Raw genomic sequence first — 23,244 nt, 5'->3', positions numbered from 1 at the left:
CCCCTCGAATACAAAATTTACGTGTTCGAGAATTTTTCGAAATTTCTAAATTTAATTTCCTAAAAGCCCTCTGTATACTTCTCGTTGGGCCACTCTGTATACACGAAAGCATTTAAATTAAGTTTTTTAAAGAAGTTGGCTTTGCGCATGCGCAGAACCAAATTTTGAAAGTGGTGTTAGATATGTTTTTATTGCAAGTTCATGTGTCGCATTTCGTTTAAATGCTTTCGTAAATAAGAAAGTTGGCACTCCGCATGAGCAAAATAATATTTTGAAAAAGTCGTTGGTTTCACTTATATGTAGTGGTTACATATAAAGTTTCATTTAAATATCTTCATAAAAAATGTGTTAAATCAAATTTTTGACACTGCTCATGTGCAAAAACAAAAATATGGGTATGCATGGAATCCTTGTACCAAGCCCTTTCAAATGAGTCCCATATCGCCCAAATCGGTTCAGTCGACGGACGGACGGGCGGACGAAGAAGTACAGCCAATAGCGATTTTTCACTTTCAGGAAAATACACTAAAAACATTGGCTATCATCACGCTACGGTGACCGAATCGATTTATTTAATCCGAGTTATTGAGTGAAGTTTTTGAGTAATTGAAACAGATCTAGAAATAATGGACCTATGGCATTATCCGTTTTGTATGAACCAACCTGTATATGAATTATGTTGCTGTGATAATATACAATTAATCTATTTGATATTTTCATACTATACATGAAAGTTTTTTTACCCTCTTTTTTGGGTGTTCTTTCTTTTTGCTTTGTATCTCCGTTCTATACTTATGAAAAGATATTTATTCTCAGGCACTGGAGAATTCTTGGACGCATGGTTGATGCTCTTAGAAAAGATGGTCAACCCGAAAGCAATTCTTGATACTCCCCACTCGCTGACGACTAGAACTGGATCTACATCGGCATCAGCTAGAAAGCTGCTCGCGTTTAGCCCGCTGAGGTATCTAATACAGATTCACAAATTAGCATTCGAGGCAATTATGTTTATGTGGGGTAAAAAACCTTTACCCACTTATGGGGTGCGAATGAGCGAATCTATGTTATCTATCTTAAAACACATACTGAGGGGGGAGAAAATTATCAAGGAAAAACTTGCCAAAGGGGACGATAAACCAGCCGCGTCGAATGGCAGTCGTGCGGAAAGTGATGTGAATCAAGAAAACTTAAGGCAGCTTATGGATATGGGTTTTTCGCGCGACCACGCGTTGGAAGCCTTAATCCATACTTTGAATGTTGAACAGGCCACCGATTATTTACTATCGAATCCTTCGAATCGTGCAGGTACCTCTGGCATGGATACTGACTTTACGGAAGATGATCAAGTTATTCAAGCAATAGCTTTGTCATTAGGCGAACCTGGGCCCTCTGTTGAACGAAAGAAGGAAGACATAGAAGAGGATACGTCTCCCCTGTCAGAAGACTTAATAAATAATTTCACCAAAGACGCTCTTGAAATTTGCCTACAGCTAATTGAGGCAATTCCAGAAACTGTACACAAAGTTTGCGAGTTGTTAGGCACTATTATGAAACGGAACGGCCCAACGTTCAGAGATGACCTGCTAGATAAACTACTTTCTACTATACGTTCAAGTTCAATGCAAATATTTCATCGCTATAAGTATAGACCTGCAGTGCTAGAGGTGCACTTGGAATTATGCGAATCGAGAGAATCTCTATGTCTCGGGCATCTTATTCATTTATTTGCGCTTTTTTTCGAAGTTCCATCGTTTATTGATATGCGGATACCATGCGGATTGGCAGTGCATCGTGCAAAATTGGTACCCGAATTTTTTAATTTATTGTCACTGGCGGAAAGATTGATGCAACACGGCGCTGCGTCCGCGAAAGAACCAAAATGGCTGACACCTTTACTACTTCTCTTAGACTCGTTGGCTAAAGTGGGAGTGTGTACCCATCGGAAACGTAATATGCATGCGGTTACAAATCGAGTTTGGAGATGGTATGATGTGGTAACAGGTAAATGGACACCTTATTCCACAACGAACAATAAATTGATCAATGAGGCGTATTGGAATGGCGAGCAAAGCATTAGGGTCACTTGTGGCCGTCGTCGGTACACCATAACGTTTTGCAATATGTTACAATGCAACGATGAGACTGGAAATAGTAGACCTATATCCATGACTCCCCTTTGTTTGGAGCACGAAGATATGTTTACGGACTGTGTTGAATCCGGAGATGAATGTGCAACCTTTGAGGTTGTCTTATCTGAGAAAGAATCGAAAAGATGTTTGCCCGTACCTGTTCTTACCGACCGACTGTCTTCAGAGATCGTTCAGACCATCGTTCGAATGTTGCACTACCCAATCGAAAAAGATCTCGTTCACGCGATTATGAGACTTTGCTTACGTCTCACTAGAAATTACGACACCGCGAAAACCTTCGCTAATGGCGGCGGCATTAGGGCTTTATTAAAGATGCGTCAAACTTCGTCGTTTAACGGATACAGTTCCTTGGCTACCATACTGATTCGTCACGCTTTGGAAGAGCCCCAAACCTTAGCCCATTCTATAGAAAAGGTCATCAGAGGGCGTATGATGCCGTCCATTCCGCCACCGTACAGGGAACTTATATACCTGACCCGGCAAATTGGTAGTGCCGTCTCTCGAGCTCCGGACACTTTTTACGATGTCGCCAAGTCGATACTTCGAGTCGATTGCAGTATTTTTAGAAGACGTAAGTATTCCTCTTATTATAAAACTTCGCATTTATTCAATCCAGCATATTTTTGTTTCAATTTGAAGTAGATTAAATTTGTCACAGTTTGAGCCCAAAACCAGCTCTGAGGTAAGTGGTCAGGAAAAACAAAATCTTGAGAAAACAGCTTTCTAGCTCAAACTAAAAATCGCGCTTTTGGAAGTGTCTTAAAAAATGGTAAGTGTAGGGAAAACGTTTCTCACAAAAGTTTATTATTTTGCAATGTAGAATAAAAATATTCAATAAAAAGTATACGTCTCTATTTCCGTTAAGGGAGAGTTATGATGTGAGATGGGCCCCATGAAGAATATTGATATAAATTATTTTTTGATATCCCTGCTAGTTTTAGTATAGGACCGTGACGCATTGCTTGGCTTCGCCTCGCAGATTGAAACACAAAATCAGCTATCGTTCGGCCTCGCGCGTATACCCAAATCGCCGTCGGTTCTAGAATATGGACGAGCAATATGGGAGATCAATGTAAAAAAAACCGTATCGTTCTAACCCTCGCCGGTCCCAAATAAACACCAAAATATGATGAAGTGCCTTCTGTATGCTATTGGGGGGCGGGGGGGGGGGGGGGGGGGGGGTAACGTAAAACCCTAAGGTAGATGCTACCCAGTTTGTATAGAATTGCTTGTATAGAATCGTTGACTCATTGCTCGGCTTCGCCTCGCACATTGAAACACAAAAGAAAAATGTCGCACGGCTTCGGCCGCCTCGCCTCTCGCGATCAATTATAGGGGTCCAACGTAAAAAACCGCATCGTTCTAGCTCTCGACGTTTCCGAATAAACGTCAAAAATGTAAAAAAGTGCCGTTTATTGTAGCGAGGGGGTGGGGGTTGGGAGGAATGTCGATCGCGATGTCTGAGAGCACAAATACGAGACCCACGTAAAAAACTGTATCGTTCTAACCCTCGTAGTTTCCGAATAAACGTCAAAACGACGAAAAAGTGTCGTTTAATTGTCCAGGGGGGGATAATGGAGGAGTGCGAGGGTGCGAAAAGGACGTCCGAGGAAAGACTTTGGCGACTTCCTAAAATTTTACCTTCCCCGATGCCGCTCGGCTGCCGTAAATATTTTTTACGTGCGATTATTCTACATCTCGAATTTGGTCCGATTTTCGTTCGAAAATTCCCTCCTCTCGCCCCCTTAGTCGAAGGGAGTCGCACAGTACGCCGTAAGTAGGGGGACGTTTTGGGTCGCACTTGAGCGATTGTAAGTTTTTACTAGGTCGTCTCGTTTTCGCGCCGCGAGGGATAAAGCGGAGCGACGTCGACGATGCCTAACTTTGCACCCCCCCTCCCCTCCAAACGAATGTTATGTCGGGGTGCCGACTCCGTACGTTACGCGCGGGACCGTCCGGGCTTTACATTAGATGCGTTTCGACAGAGAAAAAGTCGTCACGTTTTCGAGCAATTTCGTCCTGTTTGCACCCTCGTCCTCTCGTGGTGGCCCTCCCCCGCGGGACGATGGAGTATTGTTCGCCTCAACGGAACCTGAGGAGCTGCAAGGTTTTTCTAGTTGACCCGATGCGTTCACCGTCTTGTCTCACCATCGTTCCTTTTTTGAGAGGACCTTCTATAGGTGAGAGGCTACAGGAATTTCATTGACAGAATCTTTTCCAAGACGCCCTCTTTGTCTTCTGAATCGCCTTACTATACTCAGTGAGGGACGTTCTATATTCATCCCGGCACCTAGTGCGCTTGGCTTTGTTAAATACTCTTCTGGTGGCTTTACTAGCTCATTATTCCACCAGCGAGTGTTTCTATTTGTTTTAACCCGCTTCAGCGGACAGCTTTCCTCTACATATTGTATTGGTGGTCCATCATTGTTTGGGATGTTAATTATTCAAATTATTGTATCAAGGAAAATTCTTCATTATAAAGTGACCCTAGAGGTGTTTCACAGCATATTTACATCGAAAGCTAAACGTAAGTTCAGCGGTTCGTCTATAGATGGCGCAGAAACATGGCGGGTTCTCATTTGAATTTAAATACAGGACCAGGGCAGTCACTATCTCGAATATATCGCTCTCGTTCGTTCATAAGGCAAAAAGAACCCGCGACACTGTAGGAGGTAGGGTAAATGTATAGATTTTGGCATCGTTTTCGTTTTTTTAGTAGGCAGGGACGAACGGAGCGGTTTCTTAAAGGGGGAAATGCTAACAGTTTTCCAGCTTTCGAAATTCAAATGCTAAAGACCATTGATATTCTTTTGAATTACGCTTAATAGTATTTTGCACCCACACTGTACACTACCTTCCGATATGTGTCCTCATTTTCAAAAAACAAAAAGTAACTAAATCATGAGCGGTAAATTCGAATAGGGAAGAGTGAGACTAGGTCACTAAATAATTAATAAAACACAAATTCCATAAGAATCCTGATTTTAAAGCTCCGCGTGACGTCATGCACCAACTAGCATAATCTTGTTTTCTTTATACTATATCATGACTACAAAATGTACGTGACTAGTGATAAATATCCGAAAGTTTCCGAAGGACGCGGAGAATTTTCCAGATTACTTTGAGCAAATGAGTCAACATTAGCGCCATCTGTAGTTATCCGGCGCGATTTTGAAATGGTAACAATCTAGACTAAAGGCAATAAGCTTCCCCACCACTTGCGCTCTGAAGAGCTCAAGCGCCTGCATTAGGACATGACCTGTCTCACTATAACAACATATAGGGCTTGTATTCGTGGTTTGGGTTCAGGTGCCTCTCTTTTGGGGTAGGACATAATCTGTCTCATTATATAACACAGGGGTGTAATATTTGTATGTAAAGTAAGTTTTCGAGACCCATCACATAACAGTATTCAAACAACATAAAAATTCAGGAGTCGTGAAAAATAATCATATTAGCATTTATGCGCAATAGTGGCAAAATATCATTGTCTATAGCCGGCAGAACAAAATGAAGGGAGGGTCAAAAACTGTAAGTCAATTTACTATTAAAGAAGACTTGCTGAAACAGTTTCTACTTTACGTAAAACGACTGAAGACTGGAGCAAATAGGAAACTGGTCGAAACAGAGTTCCCACTCACTTTCTGCATACCTTTGCCTTTTGCTTTGATAACATTCCACTGCGTCAGTACTGTCCCATCCCATCTCGATATACGATATTGTAAAATTCAAGAATGTTGACGAATTTGTTTTATATGAAGTTATAAGTCCAAGCCACAGGGGGGGTCGGCGTCGCGTCTTACTGAATCAGGGGGAATGATTCTCATTTACCCTGTCAGTTCTGAATTCGTTTTAGTGGCAAGGGCCCAGGAGGTCTGAGGTTTCCCCATTTATTTTTAAGTAGTATCTGGCAGTAATCACTATGTAAGCTAAGCCCAAGGTTCAGGCTATGACATTATAATCTACTTTGTTGCCGGTAAAATTAATTACTAGTTCTTAAATGTGACACGCTGAAATTAAAGGCTTGGATTTTAACCCTGCTATGTGTCTGTGATAATTATTGCACGATTTTACAGCAGAAGATTTGGACAGTCGACTGCCATTGAAAGCGGAACCGACGACGCGTACTCACGCGCCTCAAATGGAGGAGGACTCATCGATCACGGTCATTCACGATCTATTGCACGCTTTACTAAAGCCCCTGGAGTGGGGCGCTCCCGAGAATGTCGCCGAAGTCAATTCCCCAAAACCGTCGAGTAGTGCCACTACAACGCGCGAGCCAATGTTTCAAAGAGCTAGCGATTTGTTGGGTAACAGTACGGCGTCTAATGAAATTTTGAATATGGAAGCTCAGGATGATTCTTCGGTTGCCCCGATTATGCTGGTTCACGTGACACGGAATCCGGGCGAAGCGGTAATGGATACTAGACCAGAACAAGAATTAGTAACGCGGCCTATGATAGCGAAACATTCTATATTAAAAATTCTGGCCGATGCTGTGGTCTCTTATGGGGCTGTGGCTAAGCTCATAACCGATTTCACATATAAAAGTGGCGACGGGGATATTGTTACCGAGGATTGTTCAGCTCTAGCTTTTATGTTTGATAAGCTGTTGCCTATCACGGAAAATATCTCTGATCGCGAATGTTCTATGATGTGCCGTGTGCTGATTGCAGCAATTTCGTCCTGTAATCATTGTCCTGAGGCTCAGTCAACATTAGTTAATGAAGTGAAATCTGCTTTAGTGCGAGCACTCTTAATGCCCGAATGTTTTGAGAAACATAGCCAAATCCAGTTGATAACTGGTATAATAACAACAATGATAGAAAATTGTCCACCGTCGAATCAGCTGAGAGTGTTCAAAAATCAGCCAATGAATGGTCAAATCAATAATATTGTTAAGCTCATGCTACGTAAAGGCATATTTAATGATTTGGCGAGGATATCCCACTACATGGACTTGTCCAGTCCACATTTTCCGCTAACCGTCAACTCATCGTTAAAACCCATGGAATCTTTGTCCCGAATTGTAAACCAACCAATTACAGGAAGTAACAGCAATCGAATGAACAAAAAAGCTCAACAAAATAATTTAGACGATACTGGAGCTACTCAGAGCGGAACAACTTCAACCGAAGCTACTAATGCCCAGGTTCGAATAATTGTTGTAATTGCGATTTTGCTAATCAGTTTCTGATAGGGCGAAGAGACTATCGAGGATGCAGAAAATACCGAACACGATATATCTGCTGTTGCCTCCAGTCTGGAAGCCAATCCGGAAGTGTCCGTGGCGCATGGCGAAGCGGACAATGTTCTGGAACACATTATGGATCAGCTACTCGAACGTGGCAATAATGATTCAAACCGAACTTACACAGATGTCGCCTCAGGTCGTAATCATCACGCTATGGACATTGACGACGATGGAAATCTGGGATTTGATCACGAACCCGATGCCACTGTAAGCATATTACTTTTGGGACTAATTGAATGCCTTTCATTTTTAGGAGGAATTAATGAGCACGGATTCTGGAGATTCTGACTCGAATGCTTCTGATCAGGAAGTGGAAGATGATGATAACGATGATGACGAGGACGAGGGTGAAAACATTGAAATAACTTACGAAGATGATGACGACGATGTGAACAATGAAGGTATGTATTTACCCTACTTTTTAAATCCCCTCTTCTCCTGGTGGTATGTGGTGAGGTTTAAGACTAACCCCCCCTTCGGTCCATAAATAAGAAAGTTACTTCTGCGCATGCGCAGGATATTGCCTACTGGTCTGAAAATTAATAGGTGTTGTCTCCAAAATGTAAGCAATTTATCCCATTAAATTTTACTTTTGCTTAAATCCATAATTTTATTTTAATATCTTCAATAAAAATTGAATTGCGCATGCGTAAAACAAATTTTTTCATTCGGCATTAGTTTTACTATGCGAGGTGCCTACATACACAATTTTATTTAAATATCTTAACAAATGAGAAAAATTGGATTGCGCATGCGCGAAATAAATTTTTTGATTCGACATTAGTTTTCTTTCACGCATGTGTCAACATACAAAATTTTATTTTATTTATTTTCCTTTATTTTTGAGTGGATACATTTACAAATATCAATCCCTGAACCCGGATTCGAACCATGGACCCTTAGTACCGCAGTTCAGCTTCAACTGAACTGCGCCACACGGGTCGGTGATGTAAATTTTGTAACAAATAAAATTAGGTTGCGCATGCGGAAAACAAATCTTTTGATTCTGCATTAATTTTGCTTTTATTTGAGGTGTGTGCATACAAAATGTCATTTCAGTATCTTAACCAATAAAAAAAGTGTGCATGCGCAATTTTTTTTCATCTATACAGGGTGGGCCATTAGTGTGTGAGTGGACGATTGTGGGTTTATTAACGCGCATATTTAAAATTTATTGTGGGGGAATGTTGCAGGACTCTTCAGGCTCCAACCTAAAAATATTTTTACCGAAATTGCAATTGTTATACAGAGTACCACTGCAAAGTCAAGGCCTTCTAAGTTTTATGATAAGTGCGATATTCAATTTTTACTGGACATCTACTTTTTGAAAAAACGACGAATTGCGGATAAACGACTCATTTTAGATATCATGTGTAATACATAAAACCACACTAAAATTGACCAAGGAATCCAAATATGTAATAATGTACAGAGGGTTCCATTTAAAAAACGCAACTTTTATATAAATCACCCTGTATAACAATTACAATTTCGTTGAAAATATTGTTAGGTTGTAGCCTTAAGGGTCCTTCAACATTCTCCCACAATGAATTTTAAGTATGCGCGTTAATAAACCCACACACTAGTGGCCCACCCTGTATAGTTTCTTGAGGTTTAAGGAATATTTACTAATAGAAAATCGGACATTCATTGTAACAAGATATTAAACAAGTTAAAAAGTAATCGTAAACGATTTACATAAAGCGCATTTCCACTTGCATTCATTTCCTATTTGTAAGATGCAACTTTTGTTAAAATTGTAAAAATCCGGCCACAAATATGAAAGATAGCGTTGCACATGTGCAATCCATTTTTGACATGCTACTTCAATGTCAGTTCATAAGAAGAGTTTCATTTCAATGCTTTTCTAAATAAGAAAGTTGGAACTGCGCATGCGCAAACCTAAATTTTGAAACTGGCATTAGCTTTTCCTTTATTCCAAGTGCCTATGTATAAAATTTCATCTAAATGCGTCCATAACTAAAAAAGTTTGCACTGCGCATGCGCAAAACCAAATTTTGAAACTGACGTTACATTTGCTTTTATTCCAAGTGGCTATGTATCAAATTTCATTTAAATACTTTTATAATTAAAAAAGATTGCAATTCGGTTTATAAATGGTATAAATGCGAAAAGGGCACTGTGAATTTTGAATCGTTTGGTATTGCGTATTATAGGGCTAAAGCTATGCCCATATTGAATTTCATGCAATTCAGTTCATAACTAACGGAGATGTAAAAGCGATCGAACATTTCTAAACAAAGTTATCGTTCACACGGACAGATAGATGGACAGAAAGACAAAGGAACAGACGGAGACCAACCGGCAGGCGACAGATAGCAATGCAAAATTATAAACGATCTCTGGGATCGTTAATAAACGGCAAAAGTGTAAAATTATGGAACATGTAAAAAACGGTTTTTTGTTTTTTTTACAATAACTTTTTTTGTAAGTGGTACAGAAAAAATTCCTTCCTTGGTACAAGACTCGACACCATAACGAACCAAATAGCGAAAAAAGTAGAACAATAGCTCTTAAGATAAAGAACTAGTAGTAGCGTCGCAAAACGAGCGGACGGACGGACGGACAAAGTGGCCACAATAGCGCATTTTTTTTATTGTGGAAATGCGCTAAAAAGAAGATTTTTAGATTTAGGTAGTTTCTGGGTCGTAATGGTTTGGCCCAATATTCTACGTAGCGATCTTTTTTATATCCTTAAGAATATGACAACTATCTGGGTTGCACAATGGGTTCGAATAAACACACAATTAATTGATTGACAATAACAAAAATTCCTGGAAGAAAGAGAAGCTTACAAAGCTTGTTTATACAAATGCCCCATATGATAATTAAAAATAAAAAAACCTAATATTACTTAGTTTTTTTTTCTATTTTAAATAATCCAAATAATCTGGTCGTGAATAGTTTGCGATATTCAGGCGCACTTATAAAAAACACTCGCTGGCCGCTTCAGGAAACTTCACTGTGTCTTAAAAAACTGAACTCAATAACTCTGAACTAGCTTGATAAACAAGATGGAAAAGATTTTCGGCGGCTACTCTGACCTCCACTTTTTCTGAATACGGATAAATCGTTTCAGTTTCACAAACTTTACAACTTCACCGCACGATGACGTAAATCTTTTATTAAAACTGCTTAACTTCTTTTACCTACTCTATTTTGAAACTGATGAACTATTGAGGGAATAAATGGACTAAATGGTAAAAACTTATATTTTGGTTATGGTAGAGCTTGCTGGATAATTCCATTTCATTGATGTGTTTGATGTAGTGCTCCATTTTAAAATGGAGCACTACATCAAACACACTGATGAACTATGTCTTCAACAAAATTAAAAGGACCACACGCCCGTAACTTGGCGTAAACAAATTTACGCTCTTTTCACCGTCGCGAACTAAAAAAAGGAACCTCGTCTCGCGTATTTAAGGGAACACCACTTCCATTGTGGAATAATCTCTTTCCTCCCGTAATTACCAAAAAATGCGCCAATTACAATTAGACTGGATAACGCCGGCTGCGGAGCAACGCGTGCCCACTTACACCGAATCTAAAGCGCTCATCGTTGACCACCTGCATCTCTTGTTATCAACACCAGAACACGTGCGTCAATTAAATTACATCCGATAACATTCCTTATCGTAAACCTTTTATAAAAAATACGCAAACTTGACCAGATGTTTCTTACTTAATGCGCCCTATAAATTAAGCAATTGCAAACAAAAAGTTATACTGTGATTTACAATATTTTACATGAAATTTTGTCGCAAAAATATTCAAATGATTCAATTTTTGTATATTGATATAAAAGGGTCAATTTTTGGAATAACCAGGACATAAAAACCAAGTTTTGGTTATGGAACTTATCGTACTTCAATTCCAGCCATACCAAAAATCAGATTGCATCCATTTTAGGTCTATTTTGTCCTCCTGGGATTGCTTTTCTTGAGGTTGCTTAAAACTAACCGTTCATTGTTTGTTGGTATATTGTATGTGACTTTACTTTTTTTTTTAGTTTCAAACGCAGATCGCGAGGAAGACATTTTGATGATTCAGTATGCTGACCACGAATTGGACGAGGCATTGCCGCGAATGGTACGTTGGAACGAAAACGGATTTGCTATTCCATTATTTGATGACTTAAATCACACCAACGAGCAGACGGGTAAGTCTCCTACAAGTAAGTGCCTGATACATTTGCTAATCACTCGTATTAATAGCACCCACGAGTCACCCACTTCTAATGTCACGCCACAATAGCGAAAATGGCAGCGCCGTAACTACGCGCACGCAGAGAACAAATCGCGCCCGTCGTTATCAATACCTTCAGTTAAATCCACGTAACACGAACCCACCAGTGATTTTGCATCGGTACGTCCAGACGTCACAAACATTTGTTGTTTTTCTACACTGCCCATTTCAGATTATTAGGTCCAGTCGCGCAAAATCTCTCTTTAAGTACAAACGAAATCATGGGCTCGCCTAGCAGCCGCGATACAGCCCGTGTTGTAGTGATGGACAATTTCGGATTGATACCGACAAACGAAGAGCAGATTGATTTCGTTGATCCATCCGGTTACTTATTTGGCCCTAGTTTAGCTGCCACCTTAAGTCACGTGCCATCCGTACTCCACTGGTGGAATGAGGAATCAAAATTGTTAGATCCCGAGTCGCACGATATCGCGCTGTACGTTTCGAACAAGTTAATTCCTCTTCTGATCACCCGTCGAAATAAAGAACTGATCGAACACAAAAAGAAGAAGGACGAGGAAGAAAAGTCCAAAAGTAAGGCACCCGAAGAATCTGAAAATCACGAGAGCGACGTAGAGACCATAGGACCTCGTTCGGAGAGTACCTCTACTAACGATGTAGAGATTATCGAAACTAATGATCCGAATGAACTTTTAGAAAGATACGAAAGAGGTGGGTTTGATGTGATGTGTTTATGTTGATTTGGTTTACTTTTCAGATTCTGTGCCAAAACCTCCCTTTCCTCTAGATCCTGACTGCCTTTATCTTAGTGGTTCTCGGTTCCCTTGGTGTAGTGAGTATAAGTTGAAATTTTGTTATCAAATTGTTGCAATGGATAATTTGGAAATTGAAATCGGTATATGGTAAGATTGTCAGCAGAGGCTGTACTGAAAACAAAACCGTCATATTCCCAATTATCTTGGTGTAGATCTTAGTTTATCTTAATTGCGATTTACTTGTCTGTGTCAAAATCCTGGAGATTAAAAGGGCTGGAAAGTGATATTTTGCAATTTTTCGCAGGGGTTTGAAATTTAGAAGAATATATAAAAAAAGGAAGACTAGTTTTTGGACCGTTTCTGAGATATTAATAATTTTCAACAAAAACTTTTTTTTGAGTGGGCGAGGTTTCAGCCAAGGCTGCCAACCCAACCCACTATACATTTACAAATATCCATGCCCGAACCCGGATTGGAACCAGGGACCCTTAGCACCACAGTCCAGTTTCAACTGAATAGCGCCACACGGGACGGTCCGCCCCAACGCACGCGCACTGTGCGGTTTATTGCGTTTTAGACGCCGCACAATTTTCAGATGTTTATTGCTACTCGCTTTCGGTTCCCATAATGCCATGTGCAATTTGTTCCCATTATTTTCATTTCATACTCTTGTTGACGGGGGAAGCTCTTTTGTCAACTCCCAAACAACATTGGTGTGGACAGATAAATAATGTTGGGGCGAACCCAGACCACCCATCTTTTAAGGGTTTTAGGTCTACCTTGCCTCTCATAGCTGGCGAAGCCGCAGTCCAGGGAACCATCATGTATTTGTAATGTTAAAATTGTTTAAATTTCTGTTTTGGGTATAAACAGTGATGTTGATGTACTAAGATGTTTTGATTTGCAGCGACTATTAGATCATCAGTAAGCTTCTAGACCAGCTGGTCTATAGTTCCTCATCTAGAACTAAGCGTTTCAACACGTTATTTAGTATAGCAGACATGGCTGAGTCTATTTTGTCCCACTTTCCTGAGGCTTGTGCTTGCCTCCAGCTTGGCGGCTCGTCTGATACCATATTGGCAGCCTTCCAGGACGTGTCGTGGCGTGCTTATCTCACCACACAGGCATATGCCATCTGTGAGTTTCAAGTTAAACCTTTTGTAGCAGTGTTATGGGCCCATGCCCTGTACACAGCCACACGGTTTCCTTCTGCCACATTAGCTCCTGAAACGGTTACTTCCCATGCGTAAAAATTATAATTTTCTGATTTCGAACAGGATTCTTCTCCCAAGTCGTGCGTGCAATGGTATGCGGTCAACTTCACGGTCCACTAAAACCACTTCCTTTACTTCAACTTGACTAACTTTTTCTGAATATGGACTACACGCGTTGAACTTCTCACAACGTTGTATCAACTTCAGTTAACTTTCTTCAAACTGCGCCTTCACTCAATCAAAAAAAGAAGTTCGGGGCGCCCGAATTAGTATAGCGTAAAGAAACATACGCTTTCCAACCGTCGCGAAACAGTTTCCTTACAGCCTCTTGCTTGCCGTATTTAACGATACACCACTTCCATAACAAAACAAATGTCCTTCCGGTTAATAAATATAAAACGACGCATTCCCCACTTACGCCGAACTAATGCGCACATCTGCATATCCCGTTATCTCTTCTAAGAGCGATAAAAAACAGCGTTAATTAAATCTTGTCCAATAAAAACTATTTCAAACAACCACATTTAACATACAAATTCCACGTTTTACAATTAAATAAACAATAGGCGATTACAAACACTCCTAAAAGGAAAAATAACATTATTGAAATACAAATTGAAATACAGTAAATTAATTCTGTGCTTATTCATAAATAATATTTAAGATGTCTGTTACTCCTGCCTCTACATGGTCCTCACATCACAAATTCCTTTGGAAAATGCTTACAGAATGCTTTGTACACACAAAGACCTTCATCACTCCATTTCTTTTACTCCACCTGAAAGAATTCAGGTAAAGCTAATATCTTTAATCAATTACGTAATGAGAATTTCAATTTTGATGTTCATACAATTATAATAAAGCTTCACTTAGGCATTCTCTTAATAGTAAGCTAAGATTTCTTTTGGAATATCGGTTGTGGTGAATTAGCTCAAAAGATAAGGCAGTGGTCGCTGCTTTGTCTACTTGAAATATGTATCAGGGTAGCAGACGCTGGAAAATGGATGGGATTTTTTGGTAGTGTATGTGATGTTTATCGCAAATTCTACCTGTAGCAGTTGGGAAATGAAATTGTGTTAGTTATAAACTGATAATAAGGCGACCTTTTTAGAAAAATTAATCTATCCATTAAATCCATCCCTTAACATTATAGCCACAGATGCAAAGGTACTTGTACTATGGTGCTTTAAATTCTTAAGAAGTATTGATATTGTCACACTATTTGTTTATCAATATAATGGTGTTACCTAACTGCTAGAGCAATATGTGGTTTTATTTGATTCACTGGCAGCGCTCATTATGTACTTCAAGCATGCAGAAAATATAGTTTGTATTAAAACTATTTATATTTACAGTGGAAGCCGAAAGCGAACTGTCGGAAACGCTTCAAGATGATGCCTCAGATTCGTTCTCAGACTACTTTCGCCCCTCGCCGAACTCCGAATTATTTGACATCTTATCTGGAGGCAATGCCGAAACTAATAGGTCATCCACCGATCAAAACTTACATTTGCTAGCATTGGCAGCTTCAAGTAATTACGACGGACAACCTTTCCAGGAGAATGTTGGGCAACCTTTGAATCCTTCCCAGAATGAACAGGGAAGTGAATCGATCACAATTCCAAACTCCACTAATGATTTCACGTACCCCTTCAATGAGGGATCTGAAGAACACCCTTTAGATACTTTATCAGAGGTGGAGCGTGTAGCTTCGGAGGGAATTTCTGGAAGACATTTACAAGACATGGGGAATACAAATTACCAGTATGGTACAGAACCATTTGAAGAGCCTTCGGATTTGCAATTCAACCCGTTTGTTGATATGCCTTCATTTCCTTCTACAAATGAACCTCAACAACCATTTTCTCAACCATATCCTCAGCCATATCCCCAACAGTTTTCGCCTAGATTTCCACAATTTCCAACACCCGCATTACCCCAACCGTTACCGCAAAGATTTTCAAGGCGCCGGATTCCTCCAATGTTTCCCCTACCTTCCTCGCCGCAGCAAGTACCCCCACAGTTACCTCAAACGTTATCTCAAATGTTACCTCCTTTACAGCCATTACCACCATTACCCCCACCTCTACAGCCACTACCACCATTACCCCCACCTCTACAGCCACTGCCGCCATTACCTCCGCCTCTACCCCAGACCTCCCAACCTTATCAGCGGCCATTACAGCGATTATCGCAGCGAATAGCCCAAATTTTTCCTCCATTACCCCAACCCATACCACAACAATTACCTCAAACCTTACCACCACCATCACCTCAAACAATATCCCAACCTTCTTCACAACCTGTAACCCAACCATTGAATCAACCATTCCCCCAACGGTTGCAGGAAAATTATGTTTTTACGCCACCAACTTCGTCCGTATCTAGTCGTCCGCCTTCAATAATGGCTGAGCCAATGAATGCGGGATTGTTTAGTTCAAATACAGATGCAAATTATTCACCTCATTATGGTATTATTAACGAATTTGTTCCTCTGACGCCTGAACCTGTTCTGCAACCTGCGGCACATCCACCTATGCTCCAGAATGTAACCCCCAGACCTGTCTTGTGTCCATATGGTGTGCCAGTATTAGATCAAATTCAACATTCGTCTCCTGTACCTCTTCCTAACTGTTATGTAGGGCATGAGCCACTATCACCGGCCGGCCATATTCCTTGTCCAATGCACGCATTGCCTCCACCTGGCACGCACGGACAACCGCAATATATGAATCCGTCGGTTCCTCCTGCTCATGCTTCAGGATATCAAGGTCCTATTCCTGCGACATTTAGCACTACACATTTGCCGATGTTTCCACCACCACTGCCGGTTGAACAATCACTTCCCGAAAATTTGTCCCAAATTCCTCATCAATTGATAGATGGTACTTCGGGACAGCATCCAACAAATCAAGAAACTATCGAAGCGACACCTACATTTCAATCATTTCTGGAGCTTGAAGATAATCGTTACACTGAAGGACAAAATGCCCCATCCTCTGATGTAATTCAAATAAATAGTAGCACGGAGTCGTCGGATGATATTCCCGAAGGAGTCGACCCCTCATTTTTAGAAGCTTTACCATTAGAAATGCGCAGAGAGGTTGTTTCATTTCTTCTCTCTAACCTCACTTACGATTAAACATTTTAGGTACTCGAACAATATAGAATGTTGCACTCTCAACATAATCGTCCATCTAGTTCCGGTACGGCAGTCGACGAGACTGCTGGCGCATCCAGTTCTTCGGAGGTCAACCCCGAATTCTTAGCAGCTTTACCACCTGCACTTCAAGAGGAGGTGTTAACCCAACAGAGATTGGAACAACAACGGCACGCCGCGGCTCACGCGAATCCTGATGAACCCGTTGATGCAGGTGCATTCTTTGAGACGCTACAGCCATCTCTACGTACGATGGTAAATCATTTAATCCACTGTTGCGATCAGATTTAAAAACATTTCAATTCGTGCAGATTCTTTCCGACATGGAAGACTCGCAGATGTCCGCCTTACCACCAGATCTCGCAGCTGAAGCTCAAACTTTACGTCGAGATTGGGAGGCTCGCAATCGTCAAATCGTTCAGGAAAGGATCTTCCAAAGTAATCTCACAACCATAATACGCCATTCGACTAGGGGCCGTCTTTCGTCGCGACTTAACACCCACCTACTCCCACAACGCGCCCAGTGGGGAACTTGGGGCAGAGCTGAGCTTTTCCCTCCCGCTCCCAGCGCAAATCCGGGAATGAGGATGCGAGGCAGACAGTTGCTAGATCACGAATCTTTATCGTGTTTGTTAGTTTTAATATTTGCGAATGATCCCAAACTGAACACTCTCCGTTTACATCGTGTCATTCGAAATCTTTGTTACCATAGTCCGACGCGCGAATGGATTATTAAGGCGCTGCTATCGATAATTGACAAAAGTGTTCAGTGCAAACCTGATGATAACTCTCTCAGGCCCATGAGGCGAACACCTAAGCCCGGACCTTTAACGAGTAAGTTAATAACAGATTTGAAAAATGTCGGTAACGGAGCAAATTGGCTGAATATTCGCATGGAAGCTGCCCTTGGATGCCACGCGAATGTATTTATGGTTAACCGGGCATCCGGTAAACGAAGTGACAGAGTAAACGGATCCTCCATTGTTATACATCCTCAAGCTGGTCCTATCGTTTGTAAAAATGCTTTGGATTTATTTATATCTTTGTCTAAAAACTTCCCTTCTTGTCTTTTGCCGTTACGGATCAGGGAAGATAAGGAGGAGCGAGAGGAGAGAGCCAAAAATATGCTAGTACTTTCTCCATCCAAGTACAAAATTGAGGGCACAGACTTCTGGGACATGCTACTTAAATTAGATTCGACGAGTTCTAAAAAAGGAAAAAGCTTAGCTAAAACGCATAGTAATTTCAGTTTAAGTAATGACGTTGAAAGTATTTGTTTCGGGTTCGAACAGTCACCTTTCGGTCAACTACTGTGTATGTTATCATCTCCTGTCATATATCGAAGCACACAACTTACCGATAAATTGCTACGCTTACTATCTGTGATAACTGCGGGAATGCCTGAACTAGGAAAAAATTCTACATCCGACACACAACAAGGTAAACCAAAGACCCCAATATACGAAAGTGTTTCGGCACCCGAAAGTGCACTTAGTTTGGCTGTCAATGTTCTTACGTACAAAAGTTGTTCCGAAGAGGGATTGGAAGATGCCACCACTCTACTTTTAAATTTAGCGAATTGTTCTGTCGATATGCGCTATGTCGTAAGGGGATTTACATTTAATTAACTCGTTTTCTTTCATTTCTCTGTTTGTAGATCCTTAAACTTTTGTTAAGTGGAGCATTACGCATCGGAGAAGTTGTCAGAGAACAGATTCAGTGTATGTTACGCGAGTTACGAAACTTAAATAAAGTACAAAAAAGGAAAACGCTTGAAGAAGCAAGTCCAAGTTCCTCAAAAGGAATGATGCAAAACAGATTTACCAAAGAAACAGTAATTATCACAGCTTCCACCAAAGTTAAGGCAGGTTACGACTTGCAGTTGCCGTGTATGGCTCCACTTACGTCCAAAACATCTAGCCAATTGTTCTTTTTACGAGTCCTACGCGTTATTGTTCAAATCCGTGAAGCCATTAAGAATGGTTTACTAAAAGGTAAGTTTTCTAACGGGATGTCTGAAATTTTATCATCTTTCAGTAGAAGAAGAAGAAAAGAAGAAAAATGAGGAGAAAGAGGTCGACAAACCACGTGATGATCTTTTGCAAGATACTAGTATGTAAAATTGTTATTGAGTTTGTTTTGCAACAATGTTTTTACAGGCGATGTCAACTTGGATCACTCACATTTGTCTGCACTAAGCGATCAGCTGTTCGAGTTAGAGAGTTTGTGGGATACACTGAGCTTGTGCCTTCTAGAACTGGAACACACGCCAGATGATCATGCCGTCCTGGTTTTGCAGGTAGGGCCATTTACAGCGTAATTGGGTCTTTTGATATTTTCGGAACTTTTTATCTGTAGCTATGTTTCTTGCAAGTTTATGTCTAATTGAGTTAAACATAATATCTCAGATACCCTACATTGAATAAACACCCTGTGTATTAATCCCAAATGAAAGCCACCCACACCTATGGAACATTTCACTTTAATTATTTATGTATCAAAAGCTAAAATATGCCCTAAATTTGATTAACACCCTAAACCTTCAGCTAATAAATAATAAAACCAACCCTCATGCTTAAACAGAATCATATTAATTCAGCTAAAGGAAAATTACCATAATAAAAACGTCTCGTACGTGAAATCTACAGTAAATAACAAATCGACCCCTAAATACGGCCCTTACCCTAGCTGATCACATTTATTTACACAATTATTGTGCAATTTTAAAACAAAGGTCCTCAATTCAAATTTAGTCAAATCTGTAGCATATGTAATATTGATTTATTTGAGTAGTTATTTATTTATTGCTCCTCTCTTGTTATGGCCCGTCAACCGGCTTTCGCCCAATTACAGAGTGACCCGCATAATGCTTTTTAGAGGTGTCTGCAGAAGGTCTTAAGTTGTTCTATACTACTCCGGTATTTACCTTACGAATTAGGAAAACTGCAAGAATACCTAATTCGGAGTAGCTGGCAGAATGCTCGAAACTGATCTAAGGAAGTTCCCACCTCTGCCACAGATGAAAAATTCACCTCAACTCAGGTTCGAACACCCGACCTCCCGGCTGTGCTACGGGTTTCCAGATTCTTCTGTCCCCTGTGGACCTCTGACTTTATTTAGGTATAAACTGTGGGCAGTTAGTATGTTGAGGTCTGTAAAAGTGGTTTACATGCATGGTTTTCATTTTATAGCTCTTGTCCAGAGACACACGCACAGTAAAATTTGCTCTCCCTATCTCCACCCATTTTTTAAAAAGTTGATAAAAAAATGCGAGATTTTTTTAATCCCCGCCATATAACAAAACAAAGAACTCTAGAGCTTACTTTTTTACACAGCCCGCTGTTGAGGCATTCTTCCTTGTTTACTCGCCACAACAGGGAGCGACGGACCGTGAAGTGAGTAAACCACAGAATTCTGCACCGGAGCCGGAATCGTCTTCGCGCAATAACGAAAGTGGTTCGGAGAGCAGCGACACGGTCACTAGTGTAGAATCAAGCGCCAAATTGAATGTGCCCGTTGACCAGCTCAAGTTTATAAATTTTGCCGAAAAGCATCGTACTGTATTGAATCAGATCTTGAGACAAACGACGGCCCACTTAACCGACGGTCCTTTCTCTGTGCTTGTTGATCATACCAAAGTGTTGGACTTCGACGTGAAGAGAAAGTACTTTAGGACTGAGTTGGAGCGTTTAGATCAAGGCCTTAGGAGGGAGGAGACCGCAATTCACGTACGTCGGAGTCACGTGTTCGAGGACTCGTTCAGAGAGTTGTACAGACGTACCCCTGAGGAATGGAAGAATAGATTTTACATTGTTTTTGAGGGTAAACATAACGAATTATTTATTCTTTACTTACGTTACAATCTTGCAGAGGAAGAAGGTCAAGATGCGGGGGGATTGTTAAGAGAATGGTACATGATCATCTCTCGTGACATTTTCAATCCAATGTATGCACTATTTACGACTTCACCTGGCGATCGTGTCACGTACATGATCAATCCAGCTAGTCATTATAACCCCAATCATTTATGCTACTTTAAGTTTGTAGGTCGTGTCATTGGTAAGTTCATTATCCGAAAGGACCGTATCCAAATTGTTTTGTGTTGCAGCGAAAGCAATTTATGATAATAAATTATTAGAATGTTACTTTACGCGTTCGTTTTATAAACACATATTGGGCATACCTGTAAAGTATACAGATATGGAAAGTGAAGACTATAGCTTTTATAGGGGATTAGTTTATTTGATGGAGTACCACGTTAAGGATTTAGATTACGATCTAACGTTCAGCACTGAAATTAACGAGTTTGGTGTTACGGAAACTCGCGATTTAATTCCTGACGGTCGAAATGTTCCTGTAACCGAGGAGAATAAGATGGAGTATGTTAGACTTTCGTGTCAAATGAAAATGACTGGCGCTATTAGGCAACAGTAAGTTTCAGGCCAATAATTATAATATTCCTAGTGCGGTGTGATTAATATATTCGTAAATTGCAGATTAAACGCTTTCTTAGAAGGTTTTTACGATATAATTCCTAAACGATTAATATCAATATTTAATGAGCAAGAATTAGAATTGCTCATATCAGGGTTGCCTAACGTCGATATAGATGATCTGAAGGCGAACACAGAGTATCACAAGTACCAAAGTAATTCATTGCAGGTACGTGCCCACTTTTTCAAAATGTTTTTTGCATCACTTTCTCCTCAGATTCAGTGGTTCTGGAGGGCGTTACGTTCTTTCGATCAGGCAGATAGAGCTAAATTTCTTCAATTCGTCACAGGAACATCAAAAGTTCCATTGCAAGGTTTTGCTCACTTAGAAGGTATGAATGGAGTGCAAAAATTCCAAGTGCATCGTGATGATCGTTCTACAGACCGTTTGCCTTCAGCTCATACTTGGTAAGTCAGACTTTGTTTCAGGTGCGATCTTAAAATTTAGGAAACCTCTGTGTCACTAAAATTGAAAGACTGTTTTAGGATTTTTCAGTTCAGACCAATTTTGGGTTTACCGTTGACGGTTAACTTGATCAAAATTAAACATTTTTATTTTGCAGTTTCAATCAGCTCGACTTACCTGTCTACGAGACTTCTGAAAAGCTACGCACTTACTTACAAAAAGCCATTCACGAATGTTCAGAAGGCTTTGGTTTTGCTTAAGAAAATTTATGCGTTAAGACTGATACAGTGATAGGTACCCTAGATATGTTTTCAAAGACCAAGTATGACGCTTGGTTTTTTCTTGTTAATCGAATAGATAGTTGGATTATCCTATTTTTTGTGTATATATATATAATTGTACAGGAGGAATAATTGACAAATATGTATTATAAGAATTTATCTTAATTTTTATATGCGCTGCAGTAGTTTATTTAACTGTTGCATGTGCTTCTGTTCATTACTTCTATTTCTTGTAAAAAATGCGAAGGCACATGTATTTTTGTAAAGGGCCGAATGGCGTCGAAAGTGATAACTTAAGATTTATTTAATCATACTCTACGTTTTTGTTTAAATAATTTAAATTCACTTAATTCTTTGTTCTCTTTTATTTCATTCCAAAAATTCTTCAGCAAGTTTGCACAGGTTACACTTTGTTGTATTTGTTGCGAACATAGTTTAATTGGCATTTCATTCATAGTGCTTGCCTCCTTTATTTTAATTAACATATAATTTTTTTGTGATAACAAATGGTTTAATAAATGTTTCTTATTTTTCGTGCCTACTCTTATTTATTTTTCATTTCGAGTGTTCACTTATAAGATGTAATTGTAAGTAAAATTGCAAATTAATAATGATCGTACTAAACTTCATTTTAAAATTTTGTGGGTGCTAATAAAAATTTATCTAGTTCTATACATACTAGCGGAGTATGGAAATGGTAACAATAAAACTATTTGCATACATACAGTTTTTAAGTTTTATAAAAATTGCATTATTTTATAGTTCTTGTCGTTTGCTTTGCAGTACTTAGCATTTTAAGATGAATGCCTGTAAACATTAAGGACTCTTCGTTTTCTAATAAACAACACAATTATACTTTGGGTTTATGAAACCTATTCATTCGATTATCGTTCATTAGTCATCACTGTTTGCGTTTTATTATTTTTCATCCAATGGAAATATTACTTTACTTCTAGCCTAATAAATGAATTGCTTTGAGCAAAATAAATGTTGATTATGAGAAAGATTCTTGTATATGCAAAATTTACTATTTTTTGTACAGTTTAGCATGATGCATTGAGAATCAACTCTTCTTCGAATTTTGTTGGATGGGATGTGAAAAATGTATATAATACAATAAATGCAATTTAGGGAGTATTATTTAAAAATATGTACATTTGTAATAATAAATAAAGAATGTTTCATAAATATTTATTACTGAATATTTGGTACCTACTATCATCGAATAATAGATTCTTTACTCAATGGTACTAATTAGTCTTATCTTTTTTCGGCACCAGAACATATTCAGTGATTAACTT

The 23,244-nt window shown here is 39.7% G+C and overlaps 1 protein-coding gene across 4 annotated transcripts in view; it reads left to right on the top strand.

Moving 5' to 3' along the window:
• Positions 1-22,480, top strand: part of LOC116165547 (E3 ubiquitin-protein ligase HUWE1-like) — a 45,981-nt gene extending 23,501 nt beyond the window's left edge. For 2 of the 4 annotated variants that reach the window (XM_031480087.1, XM_031480088.1), the window contains exons 14-32: positions 817-2,721; positions 6,227-7,302; positions 7,351-7,611; positions 7,658-7,805; positions 11,438-11,587; positions 11,643-11,793; positions 11,846-12,345; positions 14,959-16,706; positions 16,755-17,018; positions 17,075-18,367; positions 18,421-18,757; positions 18,801-18,875; positions 18,923-19,062; positions 20,099-20,585; positions 20,634-20,822; positions 20,872-21,193; positions 21,260-21,425; positions 21,474-21,664; positions 21,820-22,480. In XM_031480087.1, coding sequence (XP_031335947.1) covers positions 817-2,721; positions 6,227-7,302; positions 7,351-7,611; positions 7,658-7,805; positions 11,438-11,587; positions 11,643-11,793; positions 11,846-12,345; positions 14,959-16,706; positions 16,755-17,018; positions 17,075-18,367; positions 18,421-18,757; positions 18,801-18,875; positions 18,923-19,062; positions 20,099-20,585; positions 20,634-20,822; positions 20,872-21,193; positions 21,260-21,425; positions 21,474-21,664; positions 21,820-21,922 — 9,506 coding nt within the window. In that variant the 3' untranslated portion in view covers positions 21,923-22,480. The remainder of the gene's footprint in view (positions 1-816; positions 2,722-6,226; positions 7,303-7,350; positions 7,612-7,657; positions 7,806-11,437; positions 11,588-11,642; positions 11,794-11,845; positions 12,346-14,958; positions 16,707-16,754; positions 17,019-17,074; positions 18,368-18,420; positions 18,758-18,800; positions 18,876-18,922; positions 19,063-20,098; positions 20,586-20,633; positions 20,823-20,871; positions 21,194-21,259; positions 21,426-21,473; positions 21,665-21,819) is intronic. The other 2 variants (XM_031480090.1, XM_031480089.1) reach the window with 2 other exon arrangements.
• The last annotated feature ends 764 nt before the right edge of the window (positions 22,481-23,244 follow it).

The sequence above is a fragment of the Photinus pyralis genome, unplaced genomic scaffold (genome assembly GCF_008802855.1).
Source record: "Photinus pyralis isolate 1611_PpyrPB1 unplaced genomic scaffold, Ppyr1.3 Ppyr1.4_LG3a, whole genome shotgun sequence".
NCBI classification, from domain to species: Eukaryota; Metazoa; Arthropoda; class Insecta; order Coleoptera; family Lampyridae; genus Photinus; species Photinus pyralis.
The sequence above is the reverse complement of the archived record's forward strand: the minus strand, read 5'-3'. Positions and strand labels throughout refer to the sequence as shown.